The sequence below is a fragment of the Anabrus simplex genome, chromosome 7 (genome assembly GCF_040414725.1).
Source record: "Anabrus simplex isolate iqAnaSimp1 chromosome 7, ASM4041472v1, whole genome shotgun sequence".
Classification (NCBI taxonomy): Eukaryota; Metazoa; Arthropoda; class Insecta; order Orthoptera; family Tettigoniidae; genus Anabrus; species Anabrus simplex.
Genome location: NC_090271.1, coordinates 303,344,338 through 303,364,443, shown reverse-complemented (window position 1 = coordinate 303,364,443; position 20,106 = coordinate 303,344,338). Strand labels below are relative to the sequence as shown.

At 39.7% G+C, this 20,106-nt stretch overlaps 1 protein-coding gene across 7 annotated transcripts in view; it reads right to left on the bottom strand.

Annotated features, from left to right (window-relative positions):
• Gprk2 (G protein-coupled receptor kinase 2) overlaps nucleotides 1-20,106 on the bottom strand; it is a 228,386-nt gene that overhangs the window by 139,179 nt on the left and 69,101 nt on the right. For all 7 annotated transcript variants that reach the window (XR_010860778.2, XM_067151750.2, XM_067151748.2 and 4 more), the window contains one exon: nucleotides 6,345-6,491. Coding sequence is in view for 6 of the 7 variants with exons in the window: in XM_067151750.2 (XP_067007851.1) it covers nucleotides 6,345-6,491 (147 nt within the window). In the remaining variant the exon portion in view is untranslated. The remainder of the gene's footprint in view (nucleotides 1-6,344; nucleotides 6,492-20,106) is intronic.

Sequence of the window (20,106 nt, the reverse complement as noted above, 5' to 3'; positions counted from 1 at the left end):
ACTTACAGGGGTTAGACAAGGCTGTAATCTTTCACCTTTGCTGTTCATAGTTTACATGGATCATCTGCTGAAAGGCATAAAATGGCAGGGAGGGATTCAGTTAGGTGGAAATGTAGTAAGCAGTTTCGCCTATGCTGACGACTTGGTCTTAATGGCAGACTGTGCCGAAAGCCTGCAGTCTAATATCTTGGAACTTGAAAATAGGTGCAATGAGTATGGTATGAAAATTAGCCTCTCGAAGACTAAATTGATACCAATATAATGGTCCGTTATTGGACATTATAAATTTTCCAGCTAACTCATTATATTGGTATTATAAATTTACTCATTCAGGACAAATATTTTAGGCTCCCTATGGGAATCAACGACTAAATTGATGTCAATAGGTAAGAAATTCAACAGAATTGAATGTCAGATTGGTGATACAAAGCTAGAACAGGTCGATAATTTCAAGTATTTAGGTTGTGTGTTCTCCCAGGATGGTAATATAGTAAGTGAGATTGAATCAAGGTGTCGTAAAGCTAATGCAGTGAGCTCGCAGTTGCGTTCAACAGTATTCTCTAAGAAGGAAGTCAGCTCCCAGACGAAACTATCTTTACATCGGTCTATTTTCAGACCAACTTTGCTTTACGGGAGCGAAAGCTGGGTGGACTCAGGATATCTTATTCAAAAGCTAGAAGTAACAGACATGAAAGTAGCAAGAATGATTGCCGGCACAAACAGGTGGGCACAATGGCAGGAGGGTACTCGGAATGAGGAGATAAAGGCTAATTTAGGAATGAACTCGATGGATGAAGCTGTACGCATAAACCGGCTTCGGTGGTGAGGTCATGTGAGGCGAATGGAGGAGGATAGGTTACCTAGGAGAACAATGGACTCTGCTATGGAGGGTAAGAGAAGTAGAGGGAGACCAAGATGACGATGGTTAGACTCGGTTTCTAACGATTTAAAGATAAGAGGTATAGAACTAAATGAGGCCACAACACTAGTTGCAAATCAAGGATTGTGGTGACGTTTAGTAAATTCTCAGAGGCTTGCAGACTGAACGCTGAAAGGCATAACAGTCTATAATGATAATGTATGTATGTATGTATGTATGTATGTATGTATGTATGTATGTATGTATGTATGTCTATGCTCTACAATTCGTACACTTACACTTGGGGTCTATCGTTGACAGTTCATGCAGCGTAAGCCAAGAAAGCAAGTGACCGACTGACCGACATCGAACCTGCCAAGTTGGGCTAAGAAGGCCAGGTCTCGAGGATCTGTTGCTAAATCTGCACGTGGCTTATCGTTGGCCCCAGGGCACCAATAGAAGAAATAAACTACTCCAGGGGAGGGACTTGAACAAGGACCTGCTGATAGGCTCGACCCACAGCAAGCACGGCACAGTGGCATTGGCTGAAACTCACAGTCAGTCAGTGTTTGATGCTCATTTTTTGGCATGGCTCTTAAGCCTAACCAAGCCACACGCAGAGCAACACCGCCTTATAAAGCCCATTTGAATTTTGTCCACAAAGCAATCTGATTGTTATTTTATCAGCCGTTGAAGTGAGCCAAACAGCATGAGATATCAACATTTTTTTTCAAATTACTTATCAGCAGGTTCCGGATTTTGATGACCTAAAAAATGACAAAATGATTGCAAATATCCCACAAAATGACCCAAAACTTTAAAAATGACCTAAAAGTTTGAATGAAACTGACAATTTCATCACACAAAAAATGCAAACGGACTATGTCATTGTATGTTGAAATGATTTTAATAGGTACCTAATATAATTTAATTATTATTTGACAAATACGAATTATTTGCACACGAATACTGGTTATTATTTCAGTCTATTATATGCCACTCTCAGTTCTGTGTTCTTTTCTTCAAGGAAAGTAACACTTCGTGGTATGTGGAACTTTAAAGGCTGCAACATCTGAAGAACAAAAAAAGAGAGAATTTCGCGGAGGTAATAAGAAAAATGTGCACTTAAAACACATAACAGGCTATACAGGCTTACCTCACTCCACGTTACAGTAGATGACTGTGACCATTCATAGATTCTCACAGGAAGAAGGACAACGACTGTCGACCTGCATGTTTTTGTACTTAAAAGCTCCTTTCAACATCTACGGATGCTATTGGAGCATACTTGAAGAGCACTAAATCAATGGCCGTAAGTTCTTCTTCAATGCCAATAATGCTGAAATCGTCACCCGCAAAAATCCGAGAGATGGAGCACAAAACATTAATACCCAAGTTCTTGTCAAGAAGATTTTTCAGTTTGTCTGACACACCAGAATCGCCATGATTGCATTTTAATTTGTCTGTGGCTGTTCTGACTAAATTGATATTTTTTTCTAGAGCCACGCCACTCTCCTGAAGACATGTAATAACTGACGACAAGGAAATGAAATTTGCTTTGATGCACGCTAGTTTTCCCTCCATTTGCATGTCCGAAAACAATTCTTGAGCTATCTGAATGGCCTTCGCATCTTGTACATCGAAAGAATCTATTACATGCTTCACTGTCTGAAAGTGGTCACAATAGTAAATACAGGCGTCAATCCACGTACCCCACTGTGTGATGCAACGTTGCGGTGGTAATGGAATGTCGGGTTCTTGGGATGTGAAAAGCTCCCTGCGTGATGGAGCCCGAGTAAATACCTTCTTAGTTAGGGACACGAGCTTGTCAACTTTGGAAAAATTTGATCTGACTTCTTCGGCCACAGTGTGAAAAGCGTGAGCTAGGCAGGTTACATGTACCATTTTTGTGTAAAATGGTTTCATTGCATTGGCAGGTTTAACTATGTAAGACACTACATCAGTCACAAAGAGCAGATCATCATCATACCTTACACCCTCAGGCCATGGTAGCCCCATTGATTTATCGAAGAGGCAACATATTGTAGAATGGTTCACTGATTGCAAAATTTTGGTCGTGAGCAAAAATATTTTTCCAGGTTTATCTACGCCTAACGTACCCACGATAACAATGGCAATGTAACAGCCCTGTACATCACTGGTTCCATCAATTGAACATTTTGTTTCTGCAGACTTCTTCTCTGATATTCCTTTCCTTTTTGTTGCATAACGTTGCAGCGACACAGATAGGTCTTATGGTGATGATGGGACAGGAAAGGCCTAGGAATGGGAAGGAAGTGGCCGTGGCCTTAATTAAGGTACAGCCCCAGCATTTACCTGGTGTGAAAATGGGAAACCACGGAAAACCATCTTCAGGGCTACTGACAGTGGGGTTCGAACCCACTATCTCCCGGATGCAAGCTCACATCTGCGCGCTCCTAACCACATGGCCAACTCGCCCAGTCCTTATTGTGTTGTCATGGCATTGGGATACATAGTTCTTTCTCAGAGTACACTCATCCGGAATTACTCAGTCTGTATACCTTTCTAAGAAATCTGTCAGTTTAATATTGTTCAATTTCCAGAGTGGAATGTTCGAAGAAACCAAAGCCTCACACAAGTCTTTACAAAATACAGAGGAAGTACCGCCATCAGAAAATGACTGTGAGAATAACAGTTGAGAAACTTTTCATTTGCTACTATTTTGGATTCCACGTATATGCTTCTCGCGACCGATATGTTGTTGAACGGTAAATCTCCTATCTCCTGCCACTTTCACTTCACATATTTTGCAAAAAAGAATTTCACCATCGGTGGTAAAAATATCCTTGCTGAATTCAAAAATTATTTGTTTGAAATGAACAGCCCTGGATGGCTTTAACTTCGGCACTTTAAATACACTCGGAAAAAAATTGCGGCCAATAACACAAATCCACTTAGCACGCGTATGGTTGCACTGAGGTACTTACCCAGACTGGCATTACCAGGCCTACTGTTGTCTTCCTACCCCGTCGATTTCAACATCGATTCCGGATTAGCTGCAAGTGCAGGTGTGTCTCCTGGAATACGGATATTCCAAGAAATAAGGGTTGAACAAAGTTGTGAAGATTCTCATGTCTTCATATTGATCCTCACTTTCAGTTCCGTTAATATCCAGTACCATACGCAAAAAATGCATCATAAACCATTAAGAATGTGAGAAAATGACTCAAAACGTATAAAATATTCTAATAAATTCCATTAAATGACATAATGACGCAAAAAAAGAAAAAATTACCTAATAATAAAATACTTAGAAAAATGACGAATAAATGACTTAATAAATATGCATTTCTGTAATATGGGGGCTATGAACAGGATTTGTATGCAAGTTAGCAATGTTTGTGGTGAACCATTTAAAAGATGAAATGTCATCCGAATCCGGGCCCTGCTTATCAGCATGACCAACCCTCTAATGCTCATATACTCAGTTCACGATGTTTCCGGCCACTTCATACACTATGTATCGAGCGGAGTGGCCATGCATGTTAACGCGCAATGACTGTGGAGCAAAGATCTGTATTTAGGAGATGAGTGGGTTCGAACCCCCCTCCCAGTCAACTGTCCTGAGAATGGTTTTCTGTGGTTTTCCATTTTTACTTCCCAGCCAATGCCGAGACAGTTCCTATTCAAAGGCCACAGAATTTCATCTTCATTAGCTCCTCAACTGGGTGCCGTAAAAACATGCCATATAATTTCATCTCACCTCATCCCTGACCCTGTATCGGAAAACGGGACTAAGAGCTAGACATACATACATTATACACTATTTGGCCGAAAGTCTCTAAACACCTCTTGCTGTTAATTTCAAAGATGCCAGCCATGTAACCTTTTTCCACTGCTCCACAGACCAATGATGGCACTGTTTGCACCTCTCTAAGGAACGGCACTCATTTCTTTGTGTGATCAGTGGCTTCCAGGCAGCAGCATGGCCCAGAAATCTGAATGGTATGCCTCTCGATGGATCGTTCTGGCCAGGCTGAGTGGCTCAGACGGTTGAGGCGCTGGCCTTCTGACCCCAACATGGCAGGTTTGATCCTGGCTCAGTCCGGTGGTATTTGAAGAAGCTCAAATACGTCAGCTTTATGTCGGTAGATTTAACGGCACGTAAAAGAATTCCTGCAGGACAAAATTCCAGCCCATCGGCGTCTCTGAAAACTGAAAAAGTCGTTAGTGGGACGTAAAGCCAATAACATCATTATTACTGGATCGTTTTGTCACTGACCTCTGTCCCTGACCTGCAACAGATGTCAACTTTTATGGTTCAGCAGTCTCTATTAGTTATGGCTAAATGGTTAAAATGCTGGCCTTAGGTCACAGGGGTCCTGGGTTCGATTCCCAGCAGGGTCGGGAATTTCAACCATCATTGGTTAATTTCCCTGGCAAGGGGGCCGGGTGTATGAGTTGTCTTCATCATCATTTCATCCTCATCACGACGCGCAGGTTGCCTATGGGCATCAAGTCAAAAGACCTGCACCTGGTGAGCCGAACCCGTCCTGGGATCTTGGCACTAAAAGCCATACGCCATTTCCATTTCAATATTTTAGGCATATCAGAGTGACGACTGGGTTCAGTGCTTCTCTGATGTTTCCACTTCAAAGTAGCATCGCTAGTAGTGGGCTTGTACACCTATAACTCCTGTGAAATTTCTATAGCAGTATGCTAAAAATTACGGGCCCCCACAATCATACCCTGTTCGAACTGTCTCAATTTTCTACATTGACTCATTCTGACAAAAAAATGCACCTATGATGATGCATTGTGCCTGCACTTACATACCTTCGAAAGCATAACGTGATGTCACACACAGTGTGTGTATAGTTAGAGAAGACAAGCCTAAAATGAGGAAATTCTACAGATAAGTAAAACACAAGGTTTTTTCCTACGTCTGAGTTACTTCCTAGCCAAGGCAAGTCGTTCTTCCTCTATATTTTACCAACCTTGACTTATAACCTGGATTATGATTGGTTATTCTACTTAATATTATATCACAGTATTACTCTCTGTCTATAAATCTAAATTGTTTTAAATAATTTTCAAATAAATATCTGAAAAGAATTATGACTTAGGCTCAAAACACAACTACATAATAACACAAATTTGAAAACTAAACAAACAGATAATATTAAGTGATGACACTTCGATCTTCCAACAATGAACCCGTCGATCTGATATACCATGAATAGCCTATTCAAAATTATTCCACTCATTCTGGTGTGACTGACAATGGAATCTCTCTGTAGATATAAATGAATAACTTAAATTACATTTTCATTGCCGTATGTTAGTCCATAGGCAGTGCATAAATTGAAGGAATGCTCAATAAGACTTCAAATTATAAATTCGGGACTGTTCCCTTATTTTATTTACAAAACCAAGATATCAAGAGGTATGTCCTTTTGAAACAAAAAGCATTACATTTCGTATTTAAAAGATATTCACCTACCTCTGCAGCATAAAATCTTGACCTGGGTATATCAAAACCTGGATCACCTCCCATGTTGTATATATGGAACTTAAGATCACCTCCATTCATGATGGTGAGTACCAAACACAGTGCATCCTTGGTTTCATAAGCATACGCTAAACTAACCTACAATGAAGAAGGTAATATAATACAGAAAACAGAAGAAAATAGCTTTTTGTTTAAAAGAAAAACATGTAATTACAGATTATTATAATTAGCATTTTTATGAAAACTGAGGTGTGAAATATGTACACTCAACTGCACAAAAATTGGCAGCCGCAGGAGATGACTTTCTTCCAAAATTCTCTTGTTTGAATTAGGATGAATATATTGTGGTAGGATTCCAAGTATCATCTATTTGGACACTGGCTATCCACAGTTTATAAATATCCTTGCTTTTCGAGGATCCAACGTGTGACATTCGTCTTCAGCTCTTCATCCATGTGGAAATGCTAACCGGAAGACAGGAATTTCCTAAGGTGTAAGAAAAGATGAAAATCACTGGGAGAAAGATCAGGCGCTGAGCATCGAGCCTGTACTGTAGGAGTGGGCGAGCATTGTCATGAATCAGCACAACACATGTACTGAGCATTCCATGCCTCTTGTTTTGAATGGCCCATTGCAATATCCGTAGTGTTTTACAGTTACAGTCCATGTTACCTCTGGGAAGGAAGTCAACGAGCAGAATGCCCTTCCTGTCCCAGAACACCATGCACATCACTTTCCGCACAAACACAATCTATTTCACTTACGTCCTGACTGGAAATCCACAGTGGCACCAATGCATTGACTGCTGCTTGGTTTCAGGGGTAAAGTGAACAAACCACATCCGTCATTTGTGACGATCCTGTCTAGGAACTCGTCGCCATCATCGTGGTACTGCTGCAGAAATGTCAGTGCTGATCCTAAGCACTGCATATTGTAATGCTAAAAAAAGAAAGATGTTCCATCTATTCAATACAATAATATTGTTGCACAAATTAATGTAGCAACATGTTTAATATGTTATGGGACCAGTTTCGACATATGACCATGTCATCATCAGCCGATACATAAATGGCAAGAAGTCAACACAACTGTAACACTTATGACACTTTTCTTGAAGAATTAAAAATAGAATAGAAGTTCATGTAGCACTTCTATAGAATAGAATAGAAGTTCATGTAGCACTTCTATTTTTAATTCTTCAAGAAAAGTGTCATAAGTGTTACAGTTGTGTTGACTTCTTGCCATTTTTGTATCGGCTGATGATGACATGGTCATATGTCGAAACTGGTCCCATAACATATTAAAAATGTTGCTACATTAAGTTATGCAACAATATTATTGTATTGAATAGGTGGAACATCTTTCTCTTTTTAGCATTGTAATTATTAGTTAAATACGGATCAGTGATGAAGTTTTTAACTTTAAACTGCATATTGTGGTCGAGGGTCAGGTGTTTCGAAAAACACCTGGCATACCTTTTCTTGAACAGCAAGTGTTTAGTAATAATTCCAAGCAAAAAGGACTGTGATATAGTCTACAGAAAATAGCTGCTAAGTTTCGTAATGAGGGACAGTCATCCGCAGCCCTCTTCATCATGGACATTTTGACGACCTTCAGCTAAATGCCTACACAAGTGACGCATCATCTGTTTGTTCACTACCTTCACCCCGTAGAGCTGACGCAGCTGAAGATGAATTTTGATCAGCGCTATGTTTTGTGCATTAAGAAACTTTATCACAGACCGAACCTTGCAGTCGGTGGGAGAAAGAATACAAGCCGTGATTTCAAACCGCTGCTGCTGCGCTTCTGACACCAGGCAGGACTTGGCTGGGCGGGTATATGATTGCTATGTCATAGATCTGTTGCATATGCTCGTATTTCCTGGCTAAATATGATTACAAGAAAAGATTAGGGAAACATTTTCTGGATGGCTTATGTATAAAATTAAATATTTCTTTGCCAGCTAATTTTTATGTGGTTGAGTGTAGGTATTTAAGTAGCAAAAATAGACAAAATATCTAACATCAGAAAAATAATATGTAATATTCAAACAGATTTTGATTACGTTTTTAGTGAAGTTCTAATTCAGGGGCCAGCAACACATTGATACCTTCTGGAAAATCATGGGAAGAGATTTAGTAGAATGCAAGCTTTGAGGAAAGGTAAAGATTTTCAGAAAATATTTACCCCTCACACTTGACTTTCATTTATTCTGTTATGAACAAGTTCTATATTGGCTGAAAATAATATTTCCCTCCCATGTGTATGATATAGTGCATCCTAATTGTCATATTTAACCAATCTAAATAAAGGAACAAATCATGAAGCATAATGACGAGTGATCCCATGATTTTGCACGGTATAAATTGATACTGTGACAATATACGCTAACCGAACAGAAAATTAGTCATCCCTGGAGAAATCATTACAAGCATCATTTAATACCATGTAACTCTGCCACTGGACTCTATAACCGCCTGGATTCGGTTAGAAAGCGAGTCCGCATGGTTGTGTAAGTATGTCACATCCAGGTTAAGCTACTCGCTGAGGATTTGATTGTGAAATTCCACCAAATTGTGGAGATGCTGATGTTGGCGTTTTACCCGCTGTTCCAACATGTCCCACAGATTTTCAATGGGGTTCAAGTCAGGTGATTTTGTAGGCCAATCAAGATGTAATACGGTGCGGGAGTGTTCATAAAACCAGTCGCATATGCGTCCAGAGCAATGAACTTTGCTGTTGACATCTTGAAAATTCAGGGTATCATTAGCATACTCATCATGCAGCTGTTGACTGAAAGACAACATCTGATCATCCAGAATGTTAAAATAAACATGCTGGGTCATGTTAGTGGTCACCTCAGTGAGCGGGCCCTATCCACGATATGAAAACACCCCTAAAACATCACAGACCCACCTGCAGCTTGAACCTGACCCTGCACACATCCAGAATGAAACGCTTCGGTGCAGTTGACGACGTGCCGTAGGCAAAAAAACATGATTCATCAGACCACATTTTGTTCCACAAGTCAGCTACTGTCCATGTTCGATGATTTCTAGCCCACAGAAGACCTGTAGCTTTATGTGTCTGTGTGAACAATGGCCTCTTACAAGGTGACCGACTCATTTTTTGTCCGGGGAGCATATCAATGATCACATGATCACATCTTCTATATCTTAATGTGATGTTTTTTTAATGACACATCATCATCAAATCTCCCATGTTCAGCTCCCACCAAATGGGATGTTTACGACACCTTTCCATCATCTTCTATCCAATCGCCAATCTTCCTCCTTAACTGTGTTCCAATCCAGGTTTCTCTTAATATACTATTCTTGATCGTTTACAACCACCTTAGCCTACATCTCCTTCCTTCCTTCCTTCCTCCACCTGGGTCTCCATCGCCCACTTTGATATTTTTCCTTCTTCCATCCTCTTCACCCTTTCACTATGGTGAAGCGAGAGCAGCCATGTGGCCTCGGGGACGGATGCCTCCAGTGGCCGCCCATGCCCACTGTATGAGATAGGTTCTGTTCTCTTCTATCTCATTCGCATTTGTTCAGGTTCACTATATTAAAAGAAAAAAAGTCAAATATATTTGTGCATGTATTAATAATTTTCATTCATGCAAAGCTTCCCATCCTTCTCTTAGAACTGTAGCTTTGGACAGACCATTGGCAGAGTTAAATCTTTCCCATCATCATTTCCTTAAAAGTCACTACCCAATATAAAAAATAAGACCTTCATATGCAGTATGCAGTTTCTCGTAAATTATGGAATGCGTAAAACAATGCGTTGAAGCTCACTATAGAAGCGCTAATACGCTGGCTGTGGACAGCAATTAGATGGCTGACGAGTGGGAAGATCACTTGAATCCTTAACTTCTAAATTATTGCCGCCGACATCTGGTGACTCCTAGCAACTACAGACTCACAAGACAACCACTAGAACTTCTCCAGCATTCTATCGTACTGAATGCACAGAAAAGCCAAACAACACACGGCTGCTACACCAGTCTACAGGCCTATGACATCGCTCCCACACGGCTTTTTTCCGACTCCTACAGAAGTCCACCAGAGTGAAAAAGTTAAATGTCCTAACCAACTAAGTTTATCCCTCTGCATTTGTGTTGAAGCATTTCCTCATCGATTTCTTTCCCGACAGTCTCTTTTATTACTTTGTCCTTTCTCGTCTTTCCTCTCATACATCCTAAAAACTTCATTTCACTGGCCTGGATTTTATTCTGTCTTTTTGTCAGTGTCCAGGTTTCCACTGCATATATCAGTATTGTGCAGTAGTATATTTTATACATGGTACTCCCTTCCACCATACCTGGTTTCTCAGATTCTGGTGTAGAATGCATTTCCCTGTTGAATCTGCTTATTGATTTCCATTCCAGCCCTGCAACCTGCATCAGCATCACTTCCTTCCAAAGTACTTGAAGCTCTCCACAATTTCAAGATTTTATACTTTTATTTTTTAAATTCCTTTCCCTTGTCTTTCTCCTCTAACTAACACCATTGTCTTACTCTTTTCCACGCTGATTTTATTTCCATAATTTTTTACTCTTAATCACCCTGTCGAGTTACCCTTGTACATCTCCTCTGTTTGCTCCCCACACCACAATGTGATCTGCAAACAGAATTTCCTTCAGCTCCCTGTCCCCATACTTTTCCTTCGTCTCCTTCAAAATTTCATCCATAACCATTATGAATGACAATGGTGACAGCGCACCTCCTTATCATAGTCCAGTTTCATTCCAAAAGCACTCTGTCCTCCCCACATGTGCCTGGAAACTGCTGCAACAATTTTTGCACATATTAATTGTTCTTCAAATCCTTTCCATTGCATTACTTACCATACCTTTGCTCTGGGGACACTATTGTAAGCCTTTTTTAAATCAAAGAATGTCCCATCATATCTCTCCTGTATTCCCAATATTCCATTAAATGCCTCGTCCTGAAGATGGGGGTCTAGTGTTGATCTTCCATTTCAAAAGCCAATTTGCTCTTCTTGTAATTGTCCTTCCACCTTTCTTCTCATTATCTTTTCTCTTAAAATTTCAAATATTTTTGCTACCAGAGAATGAGTGTGATTACATGATAATAGGGAACATGCATAATTTTTAAAAATATTTTATTTGAAAAGTACACCAATGAAATAGTTCAGAAACATATTACATTGTGATAAGTTGCTTTGTTTTCTACCATTAAAAAAAATTTAAAAGTCTCTTTGAGCAAGGTGAGTAAAACATCCTATGACGTAGGCGGCGGGCTGTGATGTCACCGTCTAGTACCGCATGAAACTCTACCAGCCATCGTGCATCAGCTGTTACTACATGCCATATATTCATTATTCATGATAGTGAATAATTTCAAAATGACAGAAGAAGGGTTCAAAATAGCACAGTCTTGAAAAATAGCAACTGTTTTGTGATTGCAGAAATTTGCGGATCAAAAGCAAATTGTTAAGTGGCATCTTTACTATACGTGCGATGTACTGTAACTCGTAGAATTAGAATAACAAGGAACATAAATAGAAATCACTTAAATCACCTTAATTTATTCCTAGATTGGTTCCCTTATTAGAAAATACATTAAATTTTCGGGCTTTCATCATTACTAAAGTAACAAGTTGGACTTCAGCACTAACATGAAAATATGGCTAGCATTATAGTACTATAGTTCTATAACCTATCATTCTTCAAAAATGTAGATTCATTAAATATCATTAGTTCATTTTTCTAGTTTTTCACAAGCTGAACATATCAAGCAAGAACAGTGTCTTGGTGACATTTTAATCACTCATATAGGAATGTCTTTGGGTGCTGTGATTTTTACCCTTTGGTTGATTGATTTGGGATGTATAATCTAAAACCAACAACATAACTATTTATTTGTAGCAATGTATTTTCAATGCAGCGGGCCCAATTATGTTATTTATTTCTTTAGTATTACTATTACCATTACTATTACCGTGGCATCACTCTACTCTCTCATGGACTAAAAATTCTGGAAAAAATTATAGAGAATAGACTGCGAGAAATTGTAGAACCACTTTTAGAAGAGGAACAATATGGCTTTAGGCCTGGAAGATCAACAACAGATCTTATATTTGCGGTCAGGATGCTGATGGAAAAACATTGGGAAAAAGAGAAGCCTCTATATCTACTGTTCCTTGACATCGAAAAGGCCTATGACAGCATACCAAGGGAGCTTATTTGGAGTGCCTGAGAAAGCTTGAAGTTCGAGACAGTCTAATTTCAAAAGTTAAGGTGCTTTACGAGAAAACCAGAAGCTATGTACAAGTCGGTTCTGGACTGTCAGACTGGTTTGAGACAAAAAGGGGAGTACAACAAGGTAGTACTTTGTCGCCCCTATTGTTTATCATACCATACCATATTAAAGGCGCTAAAAGAAAAGGGGCAACAAGACTTAAAAGCTTCTGCATTTGCAGATGATGTAGTAATTTGGGGTAACTCAGAGAAAGATGTAGAAGAGAGACTGCAGGGGTGGAGACAGGAGTTTGAGAGATATGGATTAAACATCAACAAGGCTAAAACAGTGGTGTTGAAGGTACAGAAGGGTGACAATCAGCCAGAAATCATGCTAAATGGTTCTAAGCTAGACAGTGTCACAGAATTTAAGTACTTGGGTAGTATAATGTCCAAGGATAACTTAGCTAAATGTGAAGTAAATTGTTGAATCAGCAAAGCAAATCATTTTTACCTCCAAGTAAGACAGCTACTATGGGATAAACAAGTACCACTCAAAACCAAGATGACACTGTATAAATCATACTACACCCCTATCCTCACATACAGCCTGGAAACTGCTACATTAACAAGAAAGGACAACTCGAAACTCCAAGCAGCAGAAATGAAGTTCCTACGCACAATGATCCAGAAGACCAGGAGGGATAAAATCAGGAATGAAAAAGTCAGAGAAGACGTAGACTAGAAGACTCCTTACTCCAGAAGATCCAAAAGGCAAGACAGAAGTGGTTTGGTCATGTGAAAAGAATTGAGTGCCAACAAGTCTGCAATAAAGGAGTATGAAAGAGAAATCAGGGGAAAGAGACCAGTGGGCAGACCTAGAGAAAAATGGACAGACTTAGTGAAGAAGGATGTAGAGGGGAGAAGTCAGGATTGGAAGCGGATTGTGAACAAAGAATGGTTCATGGACAGAACAAAATGGAAGGGGCTCGTATACCACACCTGGGAAACTGGAATTGGTCAACGATGATAATGAATATTACTATTAATGAGCACAGTTAACTTATGAGACTGAGACCACCCCAACCAACAAATACTGGGTTTGTAGAGATAAACATTTGTTTTTTGTAAATTCATGTTGTCTTTCATGAAGTACACACTTACTTTCTGTTATATCATAGAGTATTTAGTTGTAGCCTAAATTTGTTTACAAATGTACACTCTTAAATAAACAAATAATTTTTTTTTCCAAGTTGCTTTACGTTGCACCGACACAGATAGGTCTTATGGCGATGATGGGACAGGAAAGGGCTAGACCGTTATACCTTCCAATGTTCAGTCTGCAAGCCTTTATGAATTTACTAATCGCCGCCACAATCTTCTATTTGTAACTAGTTCTGTGGCCTCGCTTAGTTCTCTTATCACATAAAATCAGCTTCATGGTTCGTAACGCACTTTAACAGATTCACAACTAAGTATTTTTTATTTTCCACCTTGTCGATACATTAGTTGCTGAAGGCAACTTATTGGTTAAAAGTAGTACATGATTCGTATATTATTAATATCTTAAGCCACATAACAACTGTTTAGATGAAAAATTCATATACTGACAAAGTATCAATACTTTGAGAGAAAGTGTCCTTAAAATTAGCATAAGAAAATTACATGACAACATTAAAAATAAAATAAAAATACTCAAGAGAAAATATATAAATAAATTTAAATCAACCAACCAACCAATCAATCAATCAATCAATCAATCAATCAATCAATCAATCAATCCATCTTATTGAGTATTTTGTTTTTAATGTTGTCATTTAATCTTATGCTAATTTTAAGGACACTTTCTCTCAAAGCATTGATACTTTGTCAATATATGAATATTTCATCTAAACTGTGTTATATGGTTGAAGATGTTAATAATATATGAAACATGTACCACTTTTAACCAATAAGTTGCCTTAAGCAACTAATGTATCGACAAGGTGGAAAATAAAAAATACTTAGTTGTGAATCTAGTTCTCTTATCTTTAAATCATTAAAAACAGAGTCTAACCATCAGCATCTTCGTCTCCCTCTACTCCTCTTACCCTCCAAATAAATAAATAAATAAATAAATAAATAAATAAATAAATAAATAAATAAATAAATAAATAAATAAATAAATAAATAAATAAATAAATAAATACAGTAAAACCTCGTTAATTCAAAGTCGTTGGGACTCAAAAAACGGACTTCGAATTACGTGATTTTGAATTAACCGCCAGTTCGCAATTCAGAAGTACCAACTCTTGCCGCGTTACAAAATATTAAAAGGCCCGTTACTGCATGCAGTTAACCTTGATTCACAATTTATACCTTTCAAATGCCATGAAAAAAAGAACTATTTCCAAAATGTATCCAAGAAGGTGCATTTACAGCATTCAAATAATGCACTCGGATATCTCACTGGTAAACATAACCTCACGCAACGAAAGAAAGAAAAAAAAGCACGATTCAAAGACGAAGAGAAATCTACGCTGGCTCCCATGTGCAAGTGGTTTATTAATTGGATTACTATACTGTATGCATTTTAGATGCCTTGTATTTACACAGAAAGTACCCGATGCCCTTAAAATCGAACGTTCCTATGACTCTATCCTTGTACGTTTTCCCGCCGGCACTTCGCTCGTACTTCAGAAATGTAAGCACTTGCCGCGTCACAAAGTATTCTAAGACCCATTAATACATGCAGTCACCTCGATTCACAGTTTAAACCTTTCAAATGCCATGGAAAAAAACTATTTCCGAAATGTATCCAACAAGGTGCATTTAGAATGTTCAAATAATGCACTTGGATAAATCAGACAAACATAACCTCACCCAACAAAAGAAAAAAATAGCACAATTCAAAGACGAAGATATATTATGCCGATTCCCCTGTGCAAATGCATTATTTTTTTGGATTTATGTACTGTTTGCATTTTTATTATAGATGCTTTGTACTGGCATGGAAAGTGCCTGACGCTCCTAAAACAATGTGGCTTATTGAACTTTCCTATGACGACGGGATTAAGTATCTCGCTTCCATGTGCATTGCAACGCACTACTATGACCCCCATCCCTCACACTTGTACGATTTCGCGGCTCGCAATTTCTCCTTTAAAACCATAAGACCGTTTGTGCTTGCATTAAAATAAAGCAGTGCAGTTTCACCGGCAATGACAATATTGTTCGGTGCCTACGAATTTATTATATGAGCCACGTTTTTTCGTCAACTGCCGGCATCGCCAGTGTTCGCGGATTCTATTTTCCCCGCACACTGCCTGTTGCGTGATATTACGGCCTTCCTTAAAAGGTTGAATACAAAAGAATTCCGATTTCATTCAACTTAGCAATCATGAAGCGCACTGTAGACCCACCGAAGTGAGTGAAAGTGCGGAATCGGAAAGCTACCCCTCCACGTTCCGGAACGCGCTATCTATTATGACGCGGAGCGGACAAAATTTCGAGTTGAAATTACTCTGTAACATACTATTGTTTTAAAATGTAAAGGCAGTTTCGAATTACAAGTCTGAATTTCGGTAATGAGGCCGACATTGTACTTCGAATTACGAATTATCCGCATTTCGAATTAAACAATTGAGATAACATGTAAAACTGTATCTCATGTTTCCGGGAACGAGAGCTTCTTCGAATTAGGCGGGATTTTGAATTAACCGATTTCGAATTATCGAGGTTCTACTGTAGTCATATGCCAAGATAAATAAATTGGTATAATTAGAGCAATCAATCTGGTTCGTAAACACTTTGCTTAATTAATTTGACATGGATCACCCAAAATTTGGTTTAGGTTTGGAGAATCATTTAATAATCAGCATTAACCCTTTCCCGCCCATATTAAAATGCATGTTTTCCCCAGAATTAAAACAATTCTTTTCAGCCATCATTATGATAATGCAGACATGTAAGCAGCATGCTCATTCGTTTTCTGGGCAATTAAATCGAAAATGTTTTCATCAAATATAAGGGAGAAATACTCTAATGCTGTACTACCCACAGGAAGAGAATGGCAAGGTCCTACCTCTTCAGTAAGGTCCGCCGGTTCGACGTAAGACATGTATTTGTCCACTGAAAGTTAGGCCTACAATCTATGTCATCACGCATGTGTACGTCGTCATTTCCTGAAATATCGTCACTTCCATTTTCACTTTCCACTTCACTGAGTTCACTTAAGCCACTACTAACAGTTTCACAGTCAGAATTATCGTTCACCAAACGTTCAATGCCGTTATCGCATAAAATATTTTCACGCGAATTAAGCATCGACATGTTTGTTTACAATATGTCACTGCCTTCCGTATTTCATGTTCTAATACGTCTGCTAAGGTTTTAAAAGAAGAAAACTAATATCTTTGGTCTCTAGGAAGTGCATATGCGACTAGAAGTACAAGTACACTTTACTACGCTATGGGCGGGAGAGGGTTAATGTATGCACTGTTTCTTTCATATTCCTAAAAGATGTAATTGGAAGGTTTTTCTTTTAAATTTGCTTTACATCGCACCGACACAGATAGGTCTTATGGGGACGAGGGGATAGGAAAGGCTTAGGAGTGGGAAGAAAGTGGCTATAGCCTTAATTAAGGTATAGCCTGCTGTGAAAATGGGAAACCACGGAAAACCATCATCAGGGCTGCCAACAGTGGGGTTCAAACCCACTATCTCCCAAATACAAGCTCACAGCCGCACGACCCTAACCGCACAGCCACTAGCTAAGTAACTGAAGAATTTAATTAAAGCACCATAGATTCAAATGTAAAGTTTTACCACTAGAATAGCATACATGGAAAAGTGATTAAAAGTTCAAACAAATTAAACTTGCATTAAAATAAACTGTAGACTTTTCCAATATATCACCAGCATTTCTCCAGCTCACCAAAATCTATTTCTTCCTACTTTTACAGTCCTTTGGAACATTATTTATTTATTTTTTTGCAGTGGTATGCGATGTATAGATGCACATCGGAACTCATCATCACCATCATCATTGTACAGTTCCAGTTTCCCGAGTACTGTAAATGAGCCTCTTCCACTTCTTCCTATCCATATACAACTTGTCAAGGAGAACATCATCCACTATCCATCCTCTGGCAACTAGATCGATGATGATGATGATGCTTGTTGTTTTAAGGGGCCTAACATCAAAGGTCATCGGCCCCTAATGGTACGAAATGAAAGAACAAAAAGTGCAAAGGCATCCACTGACCAAAATAAAAATAAAATATGGCATGAAGAATGAATGGATGGACTGGAACTCAACAAAACACAAAACAAACAAACAAAAAACAGTGGATCGGACTCAATACAGATCAAAAATAACATTATTACCGACCAAGGAACCACTTATAAAGCACAATGACGCTTGGTGTCTAAAGGGGGTGCAAAATCCACGTCTAAGGCCCCACAGAATGGTACATGTTGCGAGTAAAATAGAACCATGGTATGTGTCATGTTGGGGTATTAATCAGAAGTAGCGAAGACTCACGGTGTTCCACAAAAGATGGTACTACTCACAAGTATTGCAATACGTACAAGTAACGCAGACCTATGGTGTGTCTCACACAATGGCGCAACTCAGCGTCAACGCAAACCGAGAAGGTTCCCCACCTAGGTGTACTAAACACGGGCGCCGGTATTCCCGTGGTGTTCCTCACATAGTGGGTACTAATCACAGGCAACGCAGACCCACGGCGCTGCTCATATAGTGGTACAACTCACAGGCTACGCCCAGACCCGCGGTGTTGCACACATGGGTACGACGCACGGGTACTGGAATCCACCAGGCCAGGCTTTTACTGCTACTAATCGCAAACCTATTTCGTACCGAATTTAGTGGTACTACTCGCAAGTACAGGCAACCTATGGTGTTCCCCGCGTGATGGTACAATTCAAAATTAGTTTCATGGTTCTAATTCAGTCAGCCCTTGGTCGCCCCTTTTAGTCGCCTCTTACGACAGGCAGGGGATACCGCGGGTGTATTCTACATGTGCGTCCCCCACCCGCAGGGGGTAGTGTGTTTGATCCGCGAGAGGTATTTTATTTCCCTCAAGTCCGCCGGCAAGCCGGTTAGGACCCCCCTATCCGCCACCTGGGGACGCACCACGTGGGAGTATCACCTCTCCCCCTGCTACGCCAGCGTAGTAGGTTCGTGGGGCAACTAGATCAACCTTGATCATGTCGATCTATCGAGTTTTGGGTCTTCCTGTAGGTCTTTTCCCTTCCACCTGTCTTTCCAAATTTATTCTGGCTGTTCTTGTAGGCTCCATCCTCATCACATGTCCGTACCACCGTAATCTGAATGTGCCAATTCTGTCTAAAGGGGATGTCTTTATTCCAGTTTTTTTCCTCGCCTCCTCATTTCTTAACTTGTCCATCTTGGTCTTCTGGATGGTGGATATAAGAAATTTCATCTCTGATGCTTGCTGAGTCTGGTCTGTACTTCCTCTTCTGCTTCACCTCAAAACATGATATCATCAGCAAAGGCCACTGCATTCAGTTCACCTAACTTTTCCTTGACGTTCTGCATTATATTGTCCATAAAAGTGATAAACAATACTGGGGACAGTGCACTTCCTTGTTGAACTCCACTCTTGGTCTCAAACCATGATAATCGACCTTCCCCAATTTGTACACAGCTAGTACAGTCTTTGTACATCTGAATTTTCCTTACCAGTCCTTCAGGAACACTTATTTTCCTCAGGTACTCCCAGATCTTAACACTATCATAGGCCTTTTCTATATCCAGAAATAAAATGACAAGGTTCTTGCCTTCCTCCCATACTTTTCCATCAGCATGCAGGTGCTAAAAATTAGATCCATTGTTGATGTGTTACTTCCGAATCCATATTGCTCCTCCTCCAACTGTGTTTCAATGATGGTTCTCAACCTCCATTCTATTATGATCTATAGAATTTTTAGCCCTCCACTATAGTTGGTGGGTTTCCATCTGCTGCCCTTCTTAAACAGGGGAATTATAACACCCTTACTCCAATCAGCAGGTATTTTGTTGTCTGTCCTTATGGCATTTAGTACTCTGTGCAGCCACTGTATACCCTGGATGCCTGCTGCCTTTATCATGTCCGCATTCACTTCATCTGCACCTAGTCCGGCTCCATGGCTAAATGGTTAGCGTGCTGGCCTTTGGTCACAGGGGTCCCAGGTGTGATTCCCAGTAGGGTCAGTGATTTTAACCATAATTGGTTAATTTCCCTGGCATGGGGACTGGGTGTACGTGCCGTCTTCATCATCATTTCATCCTCATCACGACGCGTAGGTCACCTACAGGCGTCACATCAAAAAACTTGCACCAAGCCTCTCTGGAGGCCACATGCCATTCTTTTTTTATCTACACCTAAACATTTTCCTTTAGGCATAGATTTTAAGGCTGTCTCAGTTTATGTCCAGGAAGTGCACTGGGAGGTTCCTCATTGTAGGCTTGGATTTCCAGTTCTGTATTTTGTTCTTGAACTGGTCTATTCAGTAGGTGGTCGAAATGGTTCT